The following is a 19368-nucleotide window of genomic DNA, read 5'->3' on the forward strand; positions in this document are numbered from 1 at the left end:
CAATAGTAGTAGTGTCTGTCTTCAGCTTGGCAATCCAGTAAGGTTTTCAGATATCAAGTACATGGAAGGTCTTTTCATGCTATAGGATGCAACCGCTGGTTCCATTGTTAAGTCATGGCTTGCTTGCATTTGGCTAGAGGATAGAACTTTAGGTCAATGTGCTATTTTTTTTGAACTTTGCTGGTATTCTCTACAGCTTGACTTTGATTAGAGCAAATATACAATTTTTTATAATATGCATTTGAGTACCTTGCAATATGCATTTTTGTCAAATAGTACATGCATTTTCAGTAATTTCCTATAGAGAATTATATCAATTATTAGAAGCAGTTCATACTTTTCAGTGGGCAATTACATCAAATATGAGAAGCAGTTCATTACTTTCCAGTGGGAAAAAACTGAGTTCGGTGAATGGTGTGTTGTTTACCGGTGGATCAGAGAAGCAAGGTGTATATTTTGAGACAATAAAAAAAGTGTTTCAGGTATATTGTGATTTTGAATACTCTTGCCTATCTCTAATCAATCTAAGACTACTAGCCAGCTAAGGCCATTGGTGTGGGCACCTTGGCCTGCCTGGGCCGAACCACACATAAGATGCAATTAGTTGTCTAACAGTTTGGAATTGACAAGTTCCTAACTATGAGTTGCTTCTAATGTTGTTAATTTCATTAGAACGTATCATATTTCAGTATCATAATTTTGGATCATCTATTTTGGATGCCCAAACCTGAAGCATATCCAACCAAATAATCACAATTTACTCTAACAGTTCTGTTTTCCCTTGTCAGTATGTTTTGGACAGGAATGACGCGGGTGAATCATTTCCTTTATTTGCTCAATGCCTAGGCTTTGAGCTTGTAAGTGTGATTGGCTGCAATGTAACTTAACTTTTCACAAATAGCAACTTACAAGTGTAACAATAATAATTAATTAAAATACAAAAGATAATCTACCAACTTATTAGATTATTTTCTCTACAAAATCGATAAACTCATACACCTCGGCGGTAAGAGTAATGCTTAGTTCGAAGTTAGAAGATTACCTTTGCTTGTCTGGTGTAAGGCACTGGAGCAAAATGCACTGCAGTCTTCTATTCAGTGAACACACCACTATTCTTGTTCAGTTTGCTGAAACAGGTGGTGGACACTGATTTTTTTTTATTGTGCTAGGACAATAATATCTTGGAGACTTTTGATGCCCAGAATCAAGCATCTACACTTCAGTTTTCCAACTATTCTTTTGAGGGCTCAGTGTTTCAAAGGTAACTGCTTCATGCAAAACCATGTTCAAGCATGTCTTTTATTTGCTACTTCTTGCTAATAGTTTAGAAAGATAATCTTTTTCTTTGCTATCTTATTGTGTAAGATAAAGCATGTAGAGAAACTGTGGTTCAATCAAATGGCATAAAATTACATCCGTGGTTCAGTCAAGATAAGATAGTTTTTATCTTGCAGTACTCAAACTGATTGCATGCATATGTATTATTAGCATTTTAATAAATTTCAATAGGCATTTTAATGCTATCCGACTAGCATTTAAAATGTTCACATGAAGCAATTTAGAATTTTTTTTGCTTTTTTGTGCATAAGCATTGCATGAAACTTAAGGTAAATCAACTAGCATTTTGGTAGAATTTATAAGCATTTATAACTAAGAATTAGGCAATAATATTATTATAGATGGGCAATAATATGGTTCCCGATAAGCATCCCCCATAAGTTCATCATTTGTGTCTGATTTGCCGGTTAGTTGTACAAATAGGCGTGAACAGGCTCACAGGAGGTTTGAATGGGGGGATTTGCTAGTTATTGATCCTGATTCAACTCCTTTGTATTTGCTGGTTAGCTGTCCTCATTAATTTCGGCCATTTTGCTGGTTATACTGATTCAACTCCTTTGTATTTGCTGGTTAGTTGTCCTCATCAATTTAGGCCATTTTGCTAGTTATCAATACCGATTCAATTCTCTGTTCTACTAGTCAGTTGTTCTCGTCAATTTAGGAAATTTGCTGGGTATTTATACTGATTCACATTTCTTGTTTTGGTGCCATAGCAGGCTCACACAAATTTGATGATGGTGGCGGTCCATATTTTCTTGGTGTTAGAGAATGATGCCTGAAGATTTATTTTGTATGAATGTTTAGATGGGTGAAAATTTCCTTTGTATATGTTTTAATTTTCTTAGAGTTCTTCATGATTTGCTTAATTGGTCTTAAAAAGTTGCTTCATGTGACCATTGAGTTGAATGGCAGTATTAGTGAAGTAGAAATAACTGTGAGCATATTAGGAAGGGTGGTGGTGGTTGTGATTCCAGTAAAAAGTTGCTCGTGATACTACTACTTTTCATGTACTAGTTCACGTGATTTCCAAATATGAAAATTAACTTTTTTATTCTATTTATCTTTTCTAATCTGGATAGGCCCTACGGCCGGCCTAAATTAGGGCTGGCTGTATGTTAGCCAGCTTTATGTTTAAACCAACGTATTTAGTCAACTAGTGTGAACCATCAATCCAAAGTGATCCATGTAGTTATGTTGTGTAATCAATAAGGCAAATAAGTGTATTTTCAGGCGCACATGGCTTTGCACGGCACCTATGGGTGAGGATGTGTCGCCGTCAACACTCGAAATCAGAAAAACTTATGCTAAAAATCCATTAAACAAAACACGCTTTGTGCATTAAGGCTTCCGCTGCTTATTATCCGGCCGCTCCAAATAACCACTTCCCCACACTCCCTCTCAAGCACACCTCCGATCCCCGTCCGACGAGCATGGCGGCGCCGGCGCCTTCGCAGGAATCGAGCAACGACTTGAGCCCGCGACGCAAGACCGTGGTGCTGGTCAACGCCTACGAGAAGGAGGTGGTGCACAACCTCACAAAGCACGCACTCGGTTCGCGGATTCCTTTGATTGCAGGGTAAGGCGCTCGAATCAATCAGGATTTTTGATGCTATGGGTTTGGGTTCCTTCGAGATGCTGGGTACCCATCAGATGCTTCTTCTTTTCCTTCTTCTTTTTGAGATGATGCGCATACATGAGATTCTTGGCACAACATCCTGTGGGACGATTGATGTGCAGATTAGATAGATTCGCCCACAAAAACAGCAAAATATGGAGCAGCAGTTTCTTTCGGAAATGCTTGGCTAAACTTTCCAGCAAAGAACCCAAAAAAAAAAAGAAACATAATCTTCACCTAGCACTACTAAAAAGTGAAACAGAATCTTGGGAGCGTTCCATGATTCTTTTTTTTTTGATGGTACGTTCCATGATTCTGGGGGTCATACATTTCTTCAAGAACTTTAATCGCTTTTCCAAATTAGTCCACCAAACATAGGCTGTTTTCTAATTCCTGACAAGATGTCAACCTGATAAGGCAACTTGTTTTGATTTTACACAGGCATACAATTAAACCGGCTTTTGTTGACTTACTGTTCTTCCAATGTCAGGTCTGCTATTGTGGATATTGGAAATTTTTCGAGGATCATTGTGACATCTCTCTCTGTTGAGAGCAATGTCTTCACTGAGCTGTTCAAGAGACTGGTAATCCTCTATAGCACTCATTTTTTACACGATTATATGCAAGTGTATCCAAATATTATCTCAAAACCTTTTCTTGAAAAAGCTTTGTCAAGGGTTTCCAGTTATCATCCGAAGTAGGTAAATTTAGAACATTTGGATAGTCCTTGTATAGTGTGCTTCATTAGTTCATTTTAATTATCAGCGGTGCCTAAGGTGATGGTGGTGGTGGTGGTGGTGGTTGTTTTTGTTGTTGTTGTTAGGTACTGAGGGATTGGTGTGTAGCAAGCCACCACAGACAATCAAGGTGTTATTAGACGCCAAATGCAAGAGACCATAATAGGGAGGGGATACAATCCCCCATTCCAACTGGATGTGACCTTATGATGCTATATGTAAACTTTACAAAGCTCCAGGAAGGGTAAACTAGTTTCACAACCCAAAAGAACTGCAGTGACCATGCTCATTCAATGAACCTAAAACTGTACAGTCATTTGGCAGTCTGAAGATGAACCCAGGTGACTTGTTTTGAGTCATTCCACAAATACAAAATAAATAAGTGGTCAATTTGATTTGTATGAGAAAAGTATCATTCTGTTCATTTGATATGTTATGACTTATGAGGCACAAGATAGCTACGAACAATGTTGTCCCATATGAATATGATGTGCATTTATTGCTTATGAAATGACTTATTTTTTGCGGACTTATCAAATGCTTTGTAACATAGCTGTCACACACTATTGTATGGCATTGGTGTGCTCCTGCTGGAAAGATGATTTTGTGCTGATTTTTTTTCCTACTTTACTTTTAGCCAACTGTGGCAGTTGATGCTGATGATACTATCATCACAAAGATAAAGGAAAGGTAAATTATCAAACCCAGCAATATAATATATACCTGGTCACTTTTGTCTATCTTCTTTCTGATTTCTGAGTTCTTACCATAGCAAAAATCAAATCAAAATGGTTCCAGGTCAATCTGGCTGCTGGCTCTCTGTTCTTTCTAGTTTTGAGGTGTCAACAATATAATATATACCTGGTCACTTTTGTCTATCTTCTTTCTGATTTCTGAGTTCTTACCATAGCAAAAATCAAATCAAAATGGTTCCAGGTCAATCTGGCTGCTGGCTCTCTGTTCTTTCTAGTTTTGAGGTGTCAACATAAATTTCACACTGCTATTCTTTGGACATCTGTATTGATCTACTGCATGACCCATCACACAGGGTGGCGGCAGCACTGAATGATTCTGGTAAACCGATGATCCGTGAGCAGAACCGGCCTTTGGTGATAGTTTGTTCCCCTTTTGGGAAAGGCAATGGGTGTTTGGCTCCTAAGGTTGATGTTTGGGCTGGTCCTGAAGAGTTGGAACTGACATGGGGTCCAGATAACAACTTTGAGGTATTAAATATTACAAATCCCTTTTTGTGCTGGAAATAGTTTATTTTTTGGTTTTTTTGTTCTTCAATTCTTTCTCTGAAATAAGGCAGATGTCCAATGTTTGGCCATCTGGATCAGGGATGAGGTTAGAGGGAGCTTGGGAGGTGAATGGAGCGATGGCAACAGGCAATAAGCTGAAATTAGCATGCCCTCACTTAAGGAAGATAGAATCACAGAAGATAGTACATAACTACATATATTGCTTGAGGCTTGGATATAATATCGAAGATTTGAACTCATTTGTATCTGTAATAGTATTAGCCTACAAGTCAATAATATGTTCTAACACCACCTCCTCAAGGTGACCTTATTCTAACATGAAAGGTCTCAACATGTGAGCAAAAAACATTGTTGCGGATGTAAACAGTGGCATTGAATTGCTCAATATGTCATTTGGTACAGGTCTTGGGGGGAGGGGGCAGGGGTTTGAAACACATGTGACATAATGTTTTGAGATGCAAAATGAAAATAAAACGATCGGTGTATCAATTTGTAGGCCTTTTTCACAAAACGAGATTCATTAAATCATTAGATCTGTTCAAGAAAGGTATCTTTTGTTCGATGGTGAGGCACTAGCTAGTTATTACCAACTAATGTTATTGGCTATTAATTGAATTAACCCTGTGTATACTAAGATAGGTGTATCAATATGTAATGTGTTCTTAATAGTAATGTACGTATATTATTATGGTACCGATGCCAACAAGAAAAACGACTCTGCTAACCTTCCTTCATTATTTTTTGACACAGTTTACTGTGATGGACTTCAGGAAAACTCTTTCTCCAGGGCCATTAAGGTAAAGCATTAATTAACATAGGTTCCAACTGATTTCTGGTTGGCACAAATCAACTGGTAGTAGTAGAAAATTAACAACACCAATCTCCTGACAGCATATCTGTTTCCTTTTTTCTGATTGCACATTCTCCACCAAAATGTCAAACTTTCTCCAAAATCAAACCCTAACCCTAAACCCCGAAGTAGTAGTGTTTTAACTTTTTACTTGATAGTTGCCCATTATGATCAGCTCGCAGGCCGTAATATCTGATTACATTCGTGTCATCTTACAGGGGCATGCCATTAGTGACTTTTCTTGGCCATTATTATCCGCTCACAGGCCGTGACAGCAGCGGTAATATCATTGTTGACTCCACTGCCTGGAATCACATTGTCAGCGACAAGGGGCGCCTCGAAGACTTCAAGATGTATGCCACTCCCAGGATGGCTAGGCTTTGCGACGGCACCAATAATTTCCCAATTTTTGGGGTTGGCAATCTGAAGACGGAGGCCATCGACGTCCCTCATGTCGAGTTCGCTCCGGATCTGAAGGTGGATTTTATCTCTGTGCACCAGCTGGATCGTGACCACAATCTGACTTGCCGGTTCCACGGTAAGAAGATGGAGATCAGGAAGGACGACGACACGGTTGTTGGAGCTGGCGTCCGGGGGGACAATGGAATTTATGTGCTCCAGCGTCTCCAGGTGCCTGCTGAGCCACAAATGTAGGTGCATCGTCCCAACCCATTTCAGGAAAGGAAGAAGCTTCGGAAACTGAGACTTATTGTGCCTTATTGCATATACAAAGGCATGATTGTTAGGGGCAAATCTAGCTTTGCCGCGTTGTTTGACATGATGTGTGTTATTGGTCCACTGATGTCTTTGTGTGGCACGGGCCGCACAAACGCTGGGAGGACGTAGTTGGTCGTCCCTGAATGACCCGATGGAAATAAAAAGGGTGGCTGGCTCCATGTGTATTTTGCGTTCCCGTATGTATGGTACATCCGTGCATGCTTGCTTCAAGTTTCTTGTTTTTTCTCATTGAAATGATGATGCAGAGATCAATGTCACGACCACCAGGACAGGTAGCAGGTACTCACTTTGGGCTTTGGATAGAGCACATTCAATTCGCTCGTACCTGCAAGAAGCTAACAGCTCCCTGCCGCCCGCCGCCGGCGAGGCCAAGTCCGCCGTTCCTCGTAGCTCCCCACTGTTCAGCTCCTCCGTCTTCGTCCATCAAGTGGTCCACTCTGGCTGGGTTGAGGGTTCAGGGCTTCAGGCGAGCCACTGGGGTGGTCCACATCATCCGATCCGCAGTGAAGTGGGGCAAAGGCTATTCATATTATTAATAATAACTGTTAGTAGCTAACCGCCGGATATTGACCCTTGACTGTAGGTCCGAGGGTCCCACATGTCGGTTACCGCCAGACCTTATTAAGACAACTGCTAAACACCTGGCCTTGACTTGGCGCCTATCAGTCATATCCCTCACGCACCACCAAAGACCAATCACCATCACCGTTAACTAGTGGTGCCACGCGCTGACTTATCCATCAGTCGTGGCCCCACATGTCAATATCTTAATTGATTATTTTCCAAAATAAATTAATAATAATTTTTAGGGATACTTTTTTCCAGATACTTCTAGAAACCATTTGGGATTTGATGAGTGCCTCACTCATCTTTGCTTGCTGTGAAGATTGGAAAGCCAACAGAACAATTCACTCAGGATCAAGATGAAGAACCCAAGCAAGTTGACAGTTCCTTTGATTGGGCCACCGGTTAATGAATTCCAAATACTGAGACTGATGTATGGTTTATTCTCTATAATGTGGATATTACTGTATAAGCAAGGTATGGTGGCATTATAAATGCAAAAAGGGAATAGAATCGAGGTCCGACTGATATCATTATGAGCGTTGAATTTTGCAAATATTAGTTCAGAGTTGGAATACATCATGTTGCGACCAACACACAATTGGAATTTTCGATGTATGGTAGTGAACCAGCATGTTTTAAACTTCAGACATCAGATTGTTGAATTTTGCAGATATAGTTCAGACTTGGATGGAATACATCATCTTGCAAGCAACACGCAATTGGAATTATGAATGTATGGTAGTGAACCTACATGTTTTAAAATTTCAGACATCAGCACTGTGCCCCAGTTCCTTGTGGGACAGGGGATACAATCTGTTGCACATTGCTCTGGAGTGACATTTGACAAGGGTAGAATATGGATGCCGAGTGCTCAAGTTGAGCACTAAGGATGACGCCAGGCTCAGCCTGGGACACCCAGTTTAGGAAGTGCGCATAGCTACTACATCCAACAAACATGGGACGCCTACGGATTGGTCCACATTGCAGCAATACTAGGAGCAGTAGGATGCAGACAGACATCGAGCACAAATTTAGAAAAAAAACGCATATAGCTGAAATAGGCAAAGCCAGAATCATCAAAGGACCACAAAATACCAACAACCTTAAACGAAGTAAACACTTTATTAGACATATCACAATCATCCAGACCTTGCCATATACTTGATTGAAATGTGCCAGCTTAAGATATACGCCTGCCACAGGGGAAGAGAACTCCCAATCCTATACCCATTTCCCGGGAAGCATAGCCATCTGAAGCAAATCAGTATGTAATGTGATACAACTGCAGCTACGGCTCAATGCCTTCTGCCAAAAGGCACCTAATTCTGCAGAATTCTCAAGAAGTCCACCTCGTACTTGTTGTCAGACCTCAGATGCGCACTACCAATAACAGATCCATCATTGATATTCGTGACATGGCACGCAGTGCCAGACATCTTGATGGACAGATTGGGGTTGTCATTGGTGAGCTGGTTCACTGAGACCAGGCTCATAGCCAGGCCAGGGACGTACCACACGTCAGGGAGCACCACCGCTTCAGTGAACACAGACCCAATGCCATGCACCTGCATCCCCTTGCCACTCCCTGCGCCAACAACCTGGTTGTTCACAGGTACCATGTGAGTGAGAAGGCTCAGGTTGCCAGACATGTTGTTGGTAGCATACGAATCGAGCAACCAAGTGGAATCCTCGATGCCTCCTGGGAGGATGCTGTGCGCATGCATCCCCTTGCCATTCCCCGCAGAAACAACCCAGTCGGTAACAGGCTCCGTTTCAGTGATAAGGCTCTTGTACTCGCCAGTCGCATGGTGAGCAGCACCTGTTGCGAGGAACCAAGGGGTGGCCTTCTCCGTGTCTCCTGAGCTTTTGAACCCAGCGCCCCTGGAGGCTCCATAGGAATCAAGCTCACTGGGCATAGCAGAAAGAAGAAATTGCATGTTAGAAGAGCATGTAGTACTGAAGCATTCAACAGAGTTACACATGCTACATCAATTCACCTGTGTGATAGAAAGAAAGACTAACGATTCATAGGTGACAGCGAAGTACTGAGGCTATCAAGAGAGTCACATTTACATGCTAGGTAACTGGAGTTAGTTCACATCAATTGCCACTTGCCCTTGTTCTAAAAAAAATTATAAATTGCCACTTGTGGACCACCCAAAAGAAATCTGACAGTCAGCAGAGGGTGTCACCAAAATTCGATGGTGTTCATGAAATTTTTTTCCTCCCCAACAAACATTCATGGTCATGGGACATCAAGAAATTTTTGTTCTACACAATCGCCCCCAAATTATCAGTCTATGGCGTCCAGATCTACAGTTACGCCCCCTACACAGAGTAACAGACCACAAGAACAAGCGATTCGAATCCGCTCCGTGAGCAAACCAAACCAAACCAAACCAAACCAATCAATAGGACGACGCCTCTCCCAACATCTAGCGCACCTGCAGATCGATTCAGGAAACATCTAGTGGTGGGGAAAACCATCCAACCCTAATCATAAACCCCGATCAGCGCCAGCAGGAAGGGGCGGGGGAGGGAGCAAGTACCTGGCTGCCGGCGGCGAGGCCGCGGATGCCATCGGATCGGATCGGATCGGATGGGGACGGGCGCGGCGGCGGGCGAGGAGGAGAGGAGAGGACAAATCGAACAAGCGACTCGTGCGGCGGGGGCGGGTGGAAGAGTGGGCAATGCGCGGAGACGCGGGGGCGCGTTTTTATAGAGGAGGGGAGGGGATCCTGAAAGGGAAAGAACGGGTAGTATTTATTCAAAACAAGAACGGCTAGCTCGTCCGATATGACTGGGACTGGATTTGATTTCAGGCCATTTCCACCCGGTAAACTCCGTAAACACAAAAAAAACATCACATCATATATTTTGATACATACATAGAGTACTAAATGAAGTCTATTTATAAAATTTTTTATATGAATGGGCTATAAATCGCGAGACGAATCTAATGAACCTACTTAATCTATAATTTGCAACAGTGATGCTACAGTAACCATTCGCTAATTATGAATTAATTAGCATCATTAGATTTGTCTCGCGATTTACAATCCATCTATACAAAAAATTTTATAAATAGACTTCATTTAGTACTTCAAATTAGCAAGATTTTTTCGCAAAAAATTTTGCGTTCCAACTAAACAAGGCCTCAGTTGCAACTTCCAAGTACGGACCAATCCGGAGTTCTGTGCCGAATGATGAGCAGAGTATGCTCTGTCTGGTGATTTGTTTCAGTCTCAGTATGTTCATTCATGTAATTTGTTTGATTTTTGTAGTTCTGATGGGGCTTGTTAGAAAGCAAAAGCTCATCGATTTGGTTCAGTCCCTGCTAGTTTCATGACTAAGATTTATAGATTTTCCACACTGCTCATTATCAATGCAGCATATACAACTTACAATCCTTTTCTTTTTGTGCTCGTAGCGAATTGGGTGTTCATACCCACAAAAAAAATTGTCGCAAACCACTGTCAGTCTCATCTCATTCAGGTTTCACTTTGAAGCTTTCTCTGCTGCAACTTGACTTCCGCGACAGCTCCTCCAGGAAGCAGCCGAGGAAGACGCGTTGTGCCTTCTAGATTCGCGAGCTTTACCGTCCATGAACCATCCTGTTTGCTTGATTTGATCTCCAACAACAGCAACAGCCATTTCCATTTGGAGTTGGGGCCAGCAATCTTCAAGGCTCATCTTCGCAGCACCACATTTCAGCAGAGCATCCGCAGACTCTGCTGCATCTGAGCCTGCAGGCTGTACCGCTTTTGTACATCCCTAAACCTGTCCAGCAGCTCTAGAAATGAAGGGCGTTTCCCTGGGTCACTGCTCAAAGAAAGGGCGCTTGTCAGTTGTCAGAGAGGCAGTATCCCTTGCTAATACCGCAATGAAATAGCAATTTTGTCTATGTAGATTGGGACTTCTATGATCTTCAAACTCAGAAGTCAGCATACACAAGCAACTAGTAAATAGTTGTTTATAGAAGGAAAAACCGTATGCTTACCTATCCAAACAAGTCTTGATCATGGATGCCCATTAGGGATCTGTGTCGCTTGGAATGTCTAGCCTTTGATCCAAGAAACTCACAGCTCCAATAACCTGCACCATGGGATTCACAAAATTGCTTGTATGAGCAAGAGCAAGGAGTTTCTCTATAAAATTGCTCGTATGTCCCTTGTAAGGTGGAGTTTTCAGTGTCCACAGATTCGCAAGTTAACTCAAAATGTCATTTTTCTTGAAAGTGGAAAAACTGCAAGTTATAGTTAAAGAACCTTTTTCTTATAAATCATGAGCAAACAATTCTATTCTGAAACATCAAAATTGAGTGGTGATTTTGAAGGTGGACCAAAATGACAGTGCAGATAAGTAGCAAAGCAACATTAAACTTTAGTAATTTATTACTGTTTCTACCTAGTTGGTTGATTTTCCAAACAAAATTAGCTCCCTAATTCTACCAATTAATGTGAAAAGTGTACCAAACAATAATAAACAAATGCATAGCCAAAAAATACCTGCATTTTATTGAGATTATCCCAGGGTATCTTCTAGTAACAAGTGGGAACATAAGAACCCCATAGCAGTAGAAAGTAGAAACCAGACCTATATTTAACAAGAACAAAAGGTTCAGTAACCATCAATCCTAAAATGGATAGGAGGCACATTCATGTTGGATAATGTCTTTATTGCACTTACTTTTCATCTGAAGGTTCAACATGTAATACCCCCGGAGACATCCACGGTGATCTGTGGCTGTATACAAAAGAGAACCATCAGATTTTTAGTGACTTAGCACAGAAAGGTTGCAGACCCAAAATTTATAACAATTTCACTAGACATGAATTTTGTTCATTCTTAATGTTCTTTTGTCCAGTTTTCTCAGAAACGCTTCATGATTCAGACATGAAAGACCAGATTCAGTGACCTGATTGAACAACACACATTTAAGGAAAAACACGGCGATTGGTGAAACTGAATTTAGGAGTTACCTTTACAATCCATTTCTGTCCAAAAAATAAATTACGAATTTAAGTCACAGTGAACAATAGAAGGACTACAATAAGTAAAGATAATTCATGCCCTTATCCTGCTAAAATAGAGACAAGGTGCTTTAAAAGCAACAAGCACACAAGGCTATATAGAGCAACGATATTACTGGTATGTAAAAACTACCAAGGCGTTCAGAGCCCCAATAGAAGTATGGATAAAAAATAGGTTGAACTTGGATGGACCAACATATATTTCAGATAAAAATCACAGTAATTGATTCTTTGAAAATTGAGTAGCACAGCATGAAGCAGTGTTTTCAAGGCGTCACCTAAGTGATAAAGCATACCCAAGGCACCTCAAAGGCCTAGTCACACCTTGTCGCCTAGGCAATAAGGCGTACCGAAGGCGCCACAGGACGTTATCGCTTTGAGAACCCTGGCATGAAGTATAGCACAATATACCATGTCACTTGTTTCCAATTTCCATACACTGTAGGCAACTGATGTGGTTAGTTTATGTGCAATTGGATTTCCCTGCTACACGCTTGTCAACAATGATAGAGCAACAGCCTTTATAATGAATTAATGATGCAATGCTCCATGTCAACATCTTCAACCCATCACTTCTGGGATAGTGCAGGCTTATACAGATAGAGCATTTTTCAAGTCTACCATGCATTAGCTTGCCTTATATGCATCATAAAAAGAAATTATTCTACAGAACCAACATAGATAGTCATGCTCTGCGTGTCTGCTTCATGACCGTGATTACTAATACTCCATTTTCCAAAACTAAAATTCTAATAATTTTGCCAAACACTCCATCCAGTTTTATTTGTTTGACATTTCCGATCAATTAGCAAAAATTAAGGAATGCATGCACTTACCCTTTTTCCCCTATGATATAAGCAAACATCTGTCCCAGGAACATCATCCTGCTGCCACCAGGCAAAAGTCCCGGTGCTCGTCCCCAGCCACACCTTTGGGAAAGTCCCAGAAACAAAATGGCGCTGTTGCGCTCGTCCCCGCCATGCGCCAGAGGCAAGCACTGTGCTTCACTCGTCCAGCACCACCTCACACGCCGGCGCCAATGTTTCCCCACCTTCAATGGGGATGATGTCATGGCAGGATGGGATGGAGGCCACTGCAGCCCTCTTTGCAGGTCACCAAGACCCAAGAGGTGGGGACAGAGGTTGCAGGTTCGGCTTCATCCCAAGCATGCAGCTGCAAATTACAGACAGATGAAGCAAGTACAGTTCAGGTTTTTCAAGATTTTCAAGGCAAGATAACACCAATTTGTGCAATCAACTACTGCATGTAGTATTGGTGTAACAGAAGCAAGTAGTACTATCATTTGGTTGAGAAAAAAATCCAAGGCAAATAACTACAGAAAAGAGAAGTTAACTGAAGCCACAATTTTGTCACAAGTTCCTATGTACAGAGAAGCTATAGATGAATTTTTCACTGAAGATATGAAGTAAAGGAAATCAACGACAATTCAGGCACTTTACAGACATGCATATCAGACTCTAAGCAAGCCTACAAATTACAGACAGTCAAGCTTATTCTATAATGTACAACTCACATTATTGCTTTTTTTAGGGGAGAAAATCAGAAACTGGATACTTTGCTAGATGGATTCATTCAAAAGAATGGCAGGATGGTTAGCAGTTCAGTTCAGTTCAGTATGAACTGTACAAGTTCAGAAATCAATGATAATGGTAGATCTTTGAAGCTTCCTATAGATTCATGCGAATTTTTACTCTTGGAATACCATCATAAGAAACTTCTTTTTATAACTCGGTTAATGTACTCCCACTGGTCCATAACAAAACATGGCCATAACCTCCCCTAATCCCAACCACAGTTGCACTTTTGCACATGAAGAACCATCCCTTGCTAAAATCCCCTGTGCTAGCAAACTACCCCTCGTACCCCTTTACTCTTTGGAGCTTCAAGATTGCAAAGAAGAAATTTCTACCGATTTCTCGCGCAACCTGAGCGGCTGAGCACCCAAAAGACCCGAAGCGTTTGCAGTGAGAGCACGAGACGACAGCAGCGGAGTAGACACTCACCTCAGCGCGGAGAGACAGGGGAGGAAAGGCGGGCCTCAGGTGCATCCTCCACGCGCCGAAGAGTCCCCGGTGGCCCGCGGCCGGCGGGCGCCTCCGACGAGGCGAGGAGACTGGAGAGCGGAGGCCGCTCCGGCTGTTCCTCCGTCGCGGACGCGCGGGATGTATGCGGTGGACTTATCCGGAGGGGAGGGGATATTCCCCTTGCCGTTGCTAGGGCCCACATGTCAGTGAGACAAGTTGCGAAATGCCCCCGTGTAGCTATAGCACTATCATTTGGTCGCGGGCACGGGCCCACCCTCGTCTCCGTGCGCCAGCTCGCGCGCCGGGGGCTCGCTGTCTCGTCTCTCGTTCGGCGCCGAGTCCTGCAGCGTCGAGGACCCGAGCAACAGCGCCGCCGTCAGGAAAGGCCACCTCAGGCTTAGAGGGTGAAAAAAATTTCATAAAAATTTTTAGCCTTTTTATCACTAATTAAAGACATTAAATGAAGTCTCGTTATAAAAAAAACCTCCACATAATTATGGTACTGTAGCATGTGCTGTTATTAATAAGATCTTTAACTGCATGATTAGAAGATGATTAGAGACGGTTACTGTAGCATCATTGTAGCCAATTATGGTGGAACTTGGCTCATTAGATTCTTCTCGAAAAATTACACCCATCCGTAAAAAAATTTTATAAATAAATTTTATGTAGTACTCTATGCATATATTCGTTTTTTTATAAAAAAAATTCAGGGTGGAAACGAAACATAGCCTAGGGTGCCTCAAAGCTGTGCTGTTTGTTTTCCAATATTTTTTTAGCTCCTATCACATCAAAAGATTTTTTTTAAAACACAGTACAGATGCAAACGCTCACAAACACGCACGCACACTCATCTCTATGAATACACGCACGCAACCTTACTCCTATGAGCACCTCCGAGAGACTGAGCCGGCAAATCTTCGAGATTGACGAAGTCACCATAGGCGCTCCACTATTGACAGGAACGTCGCCTACCACTGAAAGCACAAACGTCGTTAAATCCTAGAAAATTCGCTCCCACAGGGAGTCGAACCCAGGACCTCATGTGCTACTGAGGCTCCTGTAACCACTAGGCTACTGGCCCTTTCGCACATAAAAAAATCTGTATCAAATAAAATTTGTTTATAAATGTTTTTTTGACAGATGAGTGCTAATTCACGAGAAAAATCTATTGAGCCTAATTAATTTATAATTTTCTACATCAATTCTATAGTAACCCTCCACTAATTACAGATTAATATACCTTATAAGATTTGTCTCGCAGTTTAGCCCCAGGATTCTGCAATTAGTTTTGTAATTAGATTTCATTTAATACTTTTAAATACTAAGATTCTTTTTGATGTGATATGGTGTAAAGTTCAGCCCCTCGAACCAAACAACTCCGAAGTCTTTCGCTACGGCGACGTCAAGGACTGTGAGAAGTTTTAACAAAAAAAAAGATTGTGAGAAGGTACAGCGCGCTGCCTCCGCTGCCCCTCCGCGCCTCCGCACGTCGCGGCCTCCGCCCTGCGGCAGCGCGGAGCTCGCCCAAGGCCTTCCCTGCTCCGACGCTGCGCCGCCCGGACCACAGCCACCGCATGGATCCGGCCACAGGGGTGTCGCCAGCGGCCCACGGCCATGGCCTCAACGCCGGGGAGCTCGAGACCGGGGCGGATCCGCCCACGCACCCACGCCGCGCTCTGCTCGCACGCCCGCCGCAGCCCTGCAGCTTCGTGTGCCATCCCAGCGACCTTACCGGCGAGCGGGGAGAGAGAGGGCCGCCGGCGAAGCTCGAGGCCGCTGGAGAGGGCCCCTGCCAGACAGAGAGAGACGGGGAAGCAAAGAGCTCGGAGGCCGGGCCGCCGCCGCCGCGTCCCCACACCGCCCGGGTGGGGCGCGTGCCCACCGCCACCGCGTCCAGGCGCGGCGCGCGTGCGCCCGCTCACTGCCGCCGCGGACGCGCGCCGCCCACTGCCGCTGCATCCAAGCGCCGCGCGCGCCCGCCCGCCGCCGTCAAGTCCACGCGCGCGGGCTACCTAGCGCTGGGAGCTGGCCGCTCCTCCCTCCCGAGCTCGTCCTCACCAGTGCCGCGCCCGCGCCACCAGGCGCGAGCAGAGGAGGGCGTGGCCGGCAGGCGAGCAAAGGAGGGTGGCGATAGCGCCTCCGCCTCGCCGCGGCTCGGCAAGAGAGCTCCGCCGCCGCCGCGGTCAGGGAAGGAGCTTGGTCGGAGCAGAGGCAAGTCGGGCTGTACATAAGCCCGTCGGGACCCAGGCGCAGGCGAGGCGCTGCGGGGGAGGCGGTGCGGCAGAGGTGCGGCCCACGCGCAGCGAGAGAGCTGCGGCTAAATGACAGAACGGCAAATCCAAGCCCCGCGTCGCTCGTCCTCCCCCCTGCACGTGTCGAGCAGAGGGTGTTCGGGTGCTCTCAGGGCTCCCTCCCCACGGCGTATATGACATAGAGTATCTGTTGCGTGCTGGTCCTATTTCTCTTCAGGTTTGTCGACTGTAGGGCACATCTTTGCAAATATATATTGAGTTATCATTCCTAGGTTTTTACTTTGATCTGGACGAGCGTTTGATTTAAAATTTGCGTCCTGCTACCATCGATGTTTCAACTACTGAAATGATGCACAAATTAAGGGACTGATGTCCTCCTTGGCTCTGAAAATTCATTGTGAAATTGAAATTTTAACATCTTCGACGCCTATTTGTGGGACCTGAATCAATCTATTTTGGAGCAACTGGTATGCATGTATCAACCTTTTCACTTATATGATGGCTACGAGGAACGGCATGCCTGTTCGCCTCTGATGAAACTTATGTTGACGATCAAAATTGGCAGCAACCTGTATCGACCGATCTGACCGGTGTGCTCAAGCGGTCTGACCGGTCGAAGCGTATGTAGCCGGTTTGGCACGACCGACCGGTCTGACTGGTGGGTCTGACCGGTCTGACCGGTCCAAGTGGAATCCGAGTACAACTAGAGATTTTAATAGATTTAGATCTTGTAATAGGATTTCTTGCGGAATAAGTCCGCCCCACCCTATAAATATAAAGAGTCACGGCCGATTAGAGTATCCAATCGATCAAATACAAAAAGTTTTTTCTTTTTACTTTCTTTTTGCCCTAGCTTTTTCCCATCTACTATCTGCTGTTCCTCCTTCGTCTCTACGTCGATTGAGGGCATTCTAGCTGGTCTGCCGACCCTTGAACAACCATGCGCCTGCCCCGACGGGTCCTTCCCGGGCGACGTTCGTTGGTTCACCGCCGGCCTGCCCGGTGACAATCGGTCTGACCGGTATACCCGACCGGTCTGACCGGTCTGAGCATCGGCGCTGCATTGTGTCGTCGCTCGCAGTGCGTTCTAGCGCTTTAGTGTGTTGGCCCTAGTTCTGCGCCAACATATTTTTAGCGACTCCACTGGTGAAGAAAAATAAATCGGCTGCCATGGCTGGTATTCCTAAACCTGGTGATATTGATGCCGCCAACATCCAAAGGTTGACTGTTCAGCAACTTTCGGCCGAACATCATAAGGTTCTTGATGGCATCCAGAAGAAGATCAGAGAAAAGAAGGTGAAAGAGATCTAGAGACTGGAAGAAGAAGCCATGAACCAGTACATCTCGCACTTCTCCATCGATCGACAAGGGAAGGTCACGACGGATGACGCCTTCGATGCTTCATAGTTTGAGATGATGATGATGTTGTTTCTTCTCATGTGAATAATAAGTTGGAATTTATTGGTCAAAATATGCATGATATGTTTGATGATCGCTTTAGCCGAATTGAAATACATCTTGGTATGAAATCTGTCGGTAATATTGCATCTACATCTAATACCGATAAGACAATGCGTGGTTTGGCAATTCCAACTAATAATGCTATTGCGACTAATTCGTCTAATCAGCGAAGCCGAATTAATTATAATGCATCACCTAATGCCAATGTGCCATATGGGGCAGCAAGTTCGTTGCGATATTCTACACCGCCGAACTTTGCTCAACCTAGTAGTACACCGATCGCTAATCGGCTTAACGCCGATGATGTTGGATCAGATAGTATTAAAGAGGAGGTGATTAAGATATTTCGGCAAACTTTTGGTATAGAGTCTAAAGCCAAATGCCGATCTTATCAAAGACCATACCCTGAAAATTACGATTATGTTGCATATCCTCAAGGGTTTAAAATTTCTGAATTTGTTAAATTCACTGGTGACGATAGTAGAACTACATTGGAGCATATAGGTCAATTTATTATACAATGTGGTGAAGCTAGCAGCCTAGCACTAATGATATTTACAAATTGAGGCTATTTCCTTTATCTCTATCGGGTGCTGCATTTACTTGGTTTATTTCATTGCCACTCAATTCAGTTTTCACTTTTGTTGATTTAGAGCAAAAATTTTATGATTATTTCTTTAGTGGTGAAACTGAATTGAAATTGTGACACCTTACATCGGTTAAGCAAAAGATACATGAAGGTGTTTCTTAATATATTAGAAGATTTAGAGATACTAGAAACTGCTGTTATAGTTTGACGATTTCTGATAGAGATTTGGCTGATCTAACTTTTGCCGGTTTACTTGATTTTCATAAAGTAAAGCTAGAGGGACAAAAATTTCTAGATGTTAGTCAAGTCTTACAAAAAGCTCTGGCTAATGAAAGCCGAGCTAAAGAGGCTAGAGATTCACAAAAGTCCAATGAAAAGCCTAATCGTCCTATTTATGTTCTTGGATGCGATTCCAATTGTTCGGACGATGAAGATAAAGATGTTTATGCTGCTGAGTTTGTTTGGCCTTCTAATGATAAACCTTGCGTTTGTAGTTCTCTTAAGCCGATTCATAAAGATCGGTAAGAAAGGTTTACTTTTGATGTATCTAAATGCGAGAGGATAGTCGATGAATTATATAAGAATGGATACATCAAGATGTCGCATGTCATACCGCCGCTTGATGAATTAAAGCGGCGAGCTTATTGTAAGTTTCATAATACTTTCTCTCATGCGACTAATGATTGCAATGTACTTCGGAGACAAATTCAATCGGCTTTTAATGAAGGCCGAATAATTGTTCCACAAATGAAGGTGGATCAAAATCATTTCCCTACACATACACATATGCTTGAATTGAGTAATCCTAAAGTATTAATTCGGCCAAATCAAGTCGAATCAACAAGAGGGAAAAATATAATTATTGGTGAAGAGAGATC

At 43.3% G+C, this 19368-nt stretch overlaps 4 protein-coding genes and 2 long non-coding RNA genes across 9 annotated transcripts; 3 read left to right on the forward strand and 3 right to left on the reverse strand.

The window, feature by feature from the left end:
- The first annotated feature begins 352 nt into the window (after positions 1-352).
- LOC120644125 (gamma-glutamyl hydrolase 2-like) lies at positions 353-2351 on the forward strand. The gene is made up of 4 exons (XM_039920685.1): positions 353-482; positions 789-857; positions 1170-1261; positions 2055-2351. Exons 1-4 carry the CDS (start codon positions 363-365, stop codon positions 2068-2070), a joined length of 297 nt encoding a protein of 98 aa, XP_039776619.1. The 5' UTR covers positions 353-362; the 3' UTR covers positions 2071-2351.
- A 319-nt stretch (positions 2352-2670) lies between these two features.
- On the forward strand, positions 2671-6709 carry LOC120644126. Its single transcript, XM_039920686.1, has 6 exons — positions 2671-2914; positions 3444-3537; positions 4328-4380; positions 4739-4913; positions 5703-5749; positions 6021-6709. Exons 1-6 carry the CDS (start codon positions 2769-2771, stop codon positions 6454-6456), a joined length of 951 nt encoding a protein of 316 aa, XP_039776620.1. The 5' UTR covers positions 2671-2768; the 3' UTR covers positions 6457-6709.
- On the reverse strand, positions 4321-4675 carry LOC120644127. Its single transcript, XR_005663421.1, has 2 exons — positions 4552-4675; positions 4321-4413 (listed from the first exon to the last, which is right to left on the reverse strand). It is a non-coding gene; the product is annotated as an uncharacterized LOC120644127 (long non-coding RNA).
- Positions 6710-8188: 1479 nt separating the features above from the next.
- Positions 8189-9807, reverse strand: LOC120644128. Its single transcript, XM_039920687.1, has 2 exons — positions 9657-9807; positions 8189-9015 (listed from the first exon to the last, which is right to left on the reverse strand). The coding sequence occupies exons 1-2, from the start codon at positions 9686-9688 to the stop codon at positions 8427-8429; spliced, it is 621 nt and encodes a 206-aa protein (XP_039776621.1). The 5' UTR covers positions 9689-9807; the 3' UTR covers positions 8189-8426.
- A 553-nt stretch (positions 9808-10360) lies between these two features.
- Positions 10361-14335, reverse strand: LOC120644129. 4 transcript variants are annotated; one of them, XR_005663425.1, is made up of 7 exons: positions 14165-14333; positions 12977-13313; positions 12419-12525; positions 11797-11853; positions 11616-11703; positions 11108-11202; positions 10361-10929 (listed from the first exon to the last, which is right to left on the reverse strand). It is a non-coding gene; the product is annotated as an uncharacterized LOC120644129 (long non-coding RNA). The 4 variants fall into 4 exon arrangements; XR_005663424.1 differs by having other exon boundaries at positions 12419-13313; positions 14165-14335; XR_005663423.1 differs by having other exon boundaries at positions 11797-12525.
- Positions 14336-15762: 1427 nt separating this feature from the next.
- LOC120645528 (serine/arginine-rich splicing factor SR45-like) lies at positions 15763-16419 on the forward strand. Its single transcript, XM_039922312.1, has one exon. The coding sequence runs from the start codon at positions 15763-15765 to the stop codon at positions 16417-16419; it is 657 nt and encodes a 218-aa protein (XP_039778246.1).
- Positions 16420-19368: the final 2949 nt, after the last annotated feature.

Source organism: Panicum virgatum, chromosome 8K (genome assembly GCF_016808335.1).
Source record: "Panicum virgatum strain AP13 chromosome 8K, P.virgatum_v5, whole genome shotgun sequence".
NCBI classification, from domain to species: Eukaryota; Viridiplantae; Streptophyta; class Magnoliopsida; order Poales; family Poaceae; genus Panicum; species Panicum virgatum.

What these genes read in the sequence shown, in the direction of transcription:
- LOC120644126 (XM_039920686.1), top strand. Translation starts at nt 2,769, where the DNA reads ATGGCGGCGCCGGCGCCTTCGCAGGAATCGAGCAACGACTTGAGCCCG. An exon ending in CGGATTCCTTTGATTGCAGG is followed by an intron (nt 2,915 to 3,443) that starts GTAAGGCGCTCG and finishes TTCCAATGTCAG; the next exon opens with GTCTGCTATTGTGGATATTG. An exon ending in CTGAGCTGTTCAAGAGACTG is followed by an intron (nt 3,538 to 4,327) that starts GTAATCCTCTAT and finishes CTTTACTTTTAG; the next exon opens with CCAACTGTGGCAGTTGATGC.
- LOC120644125 (XM_039920685.1), top strand. Translation starts at nt 363, where the DNA reads ATGAGAAGCAGTTCATTACTTTCCAGTGGGAAAAAACTGAGTTCGGTG. An exon ending in CAATAAAAAAAGTGTTTCAG is followed by an intron (nt 483 to 788) that starts GTATATTGTGAT and finishes TTCCCTTGTCAG; the next exon opens with TATGTTTTGGACAGGAATGA. An exon ending in AATGCCTAGGCTTTGAGCTT is followed by an intron (nt 858 to 1,169) that starts GTAAGTGTGATT and finishes TTATTGTGCTAG; the next exon opens with GACAATAATATCTTGGAGAC.
- LOC120645528 (XM_039922312.1), top strand. Translation starts at nt 15,763, where the DNA reads ATGGATCCGGCCACAGGGGTGTCGCCAGCGGCCCACGGCCATGGCCTC.
- LOC120644128 (XM_039920687.1), bottom strand. Translation starts at nt 9,688, where the DNA reads ATGGCATCCGCGGCCTCGCCGCCGGCAGCCAG. An exon ending in GCCTCGCCGCCGGCAGCCAG is followed by an intron (nt 9,016 to 9,656) that starts GTACTTGCTCCC and finishes TGCTATGCCCAG; the next exon opens with TGAGCTTGATTCCTATGGAG.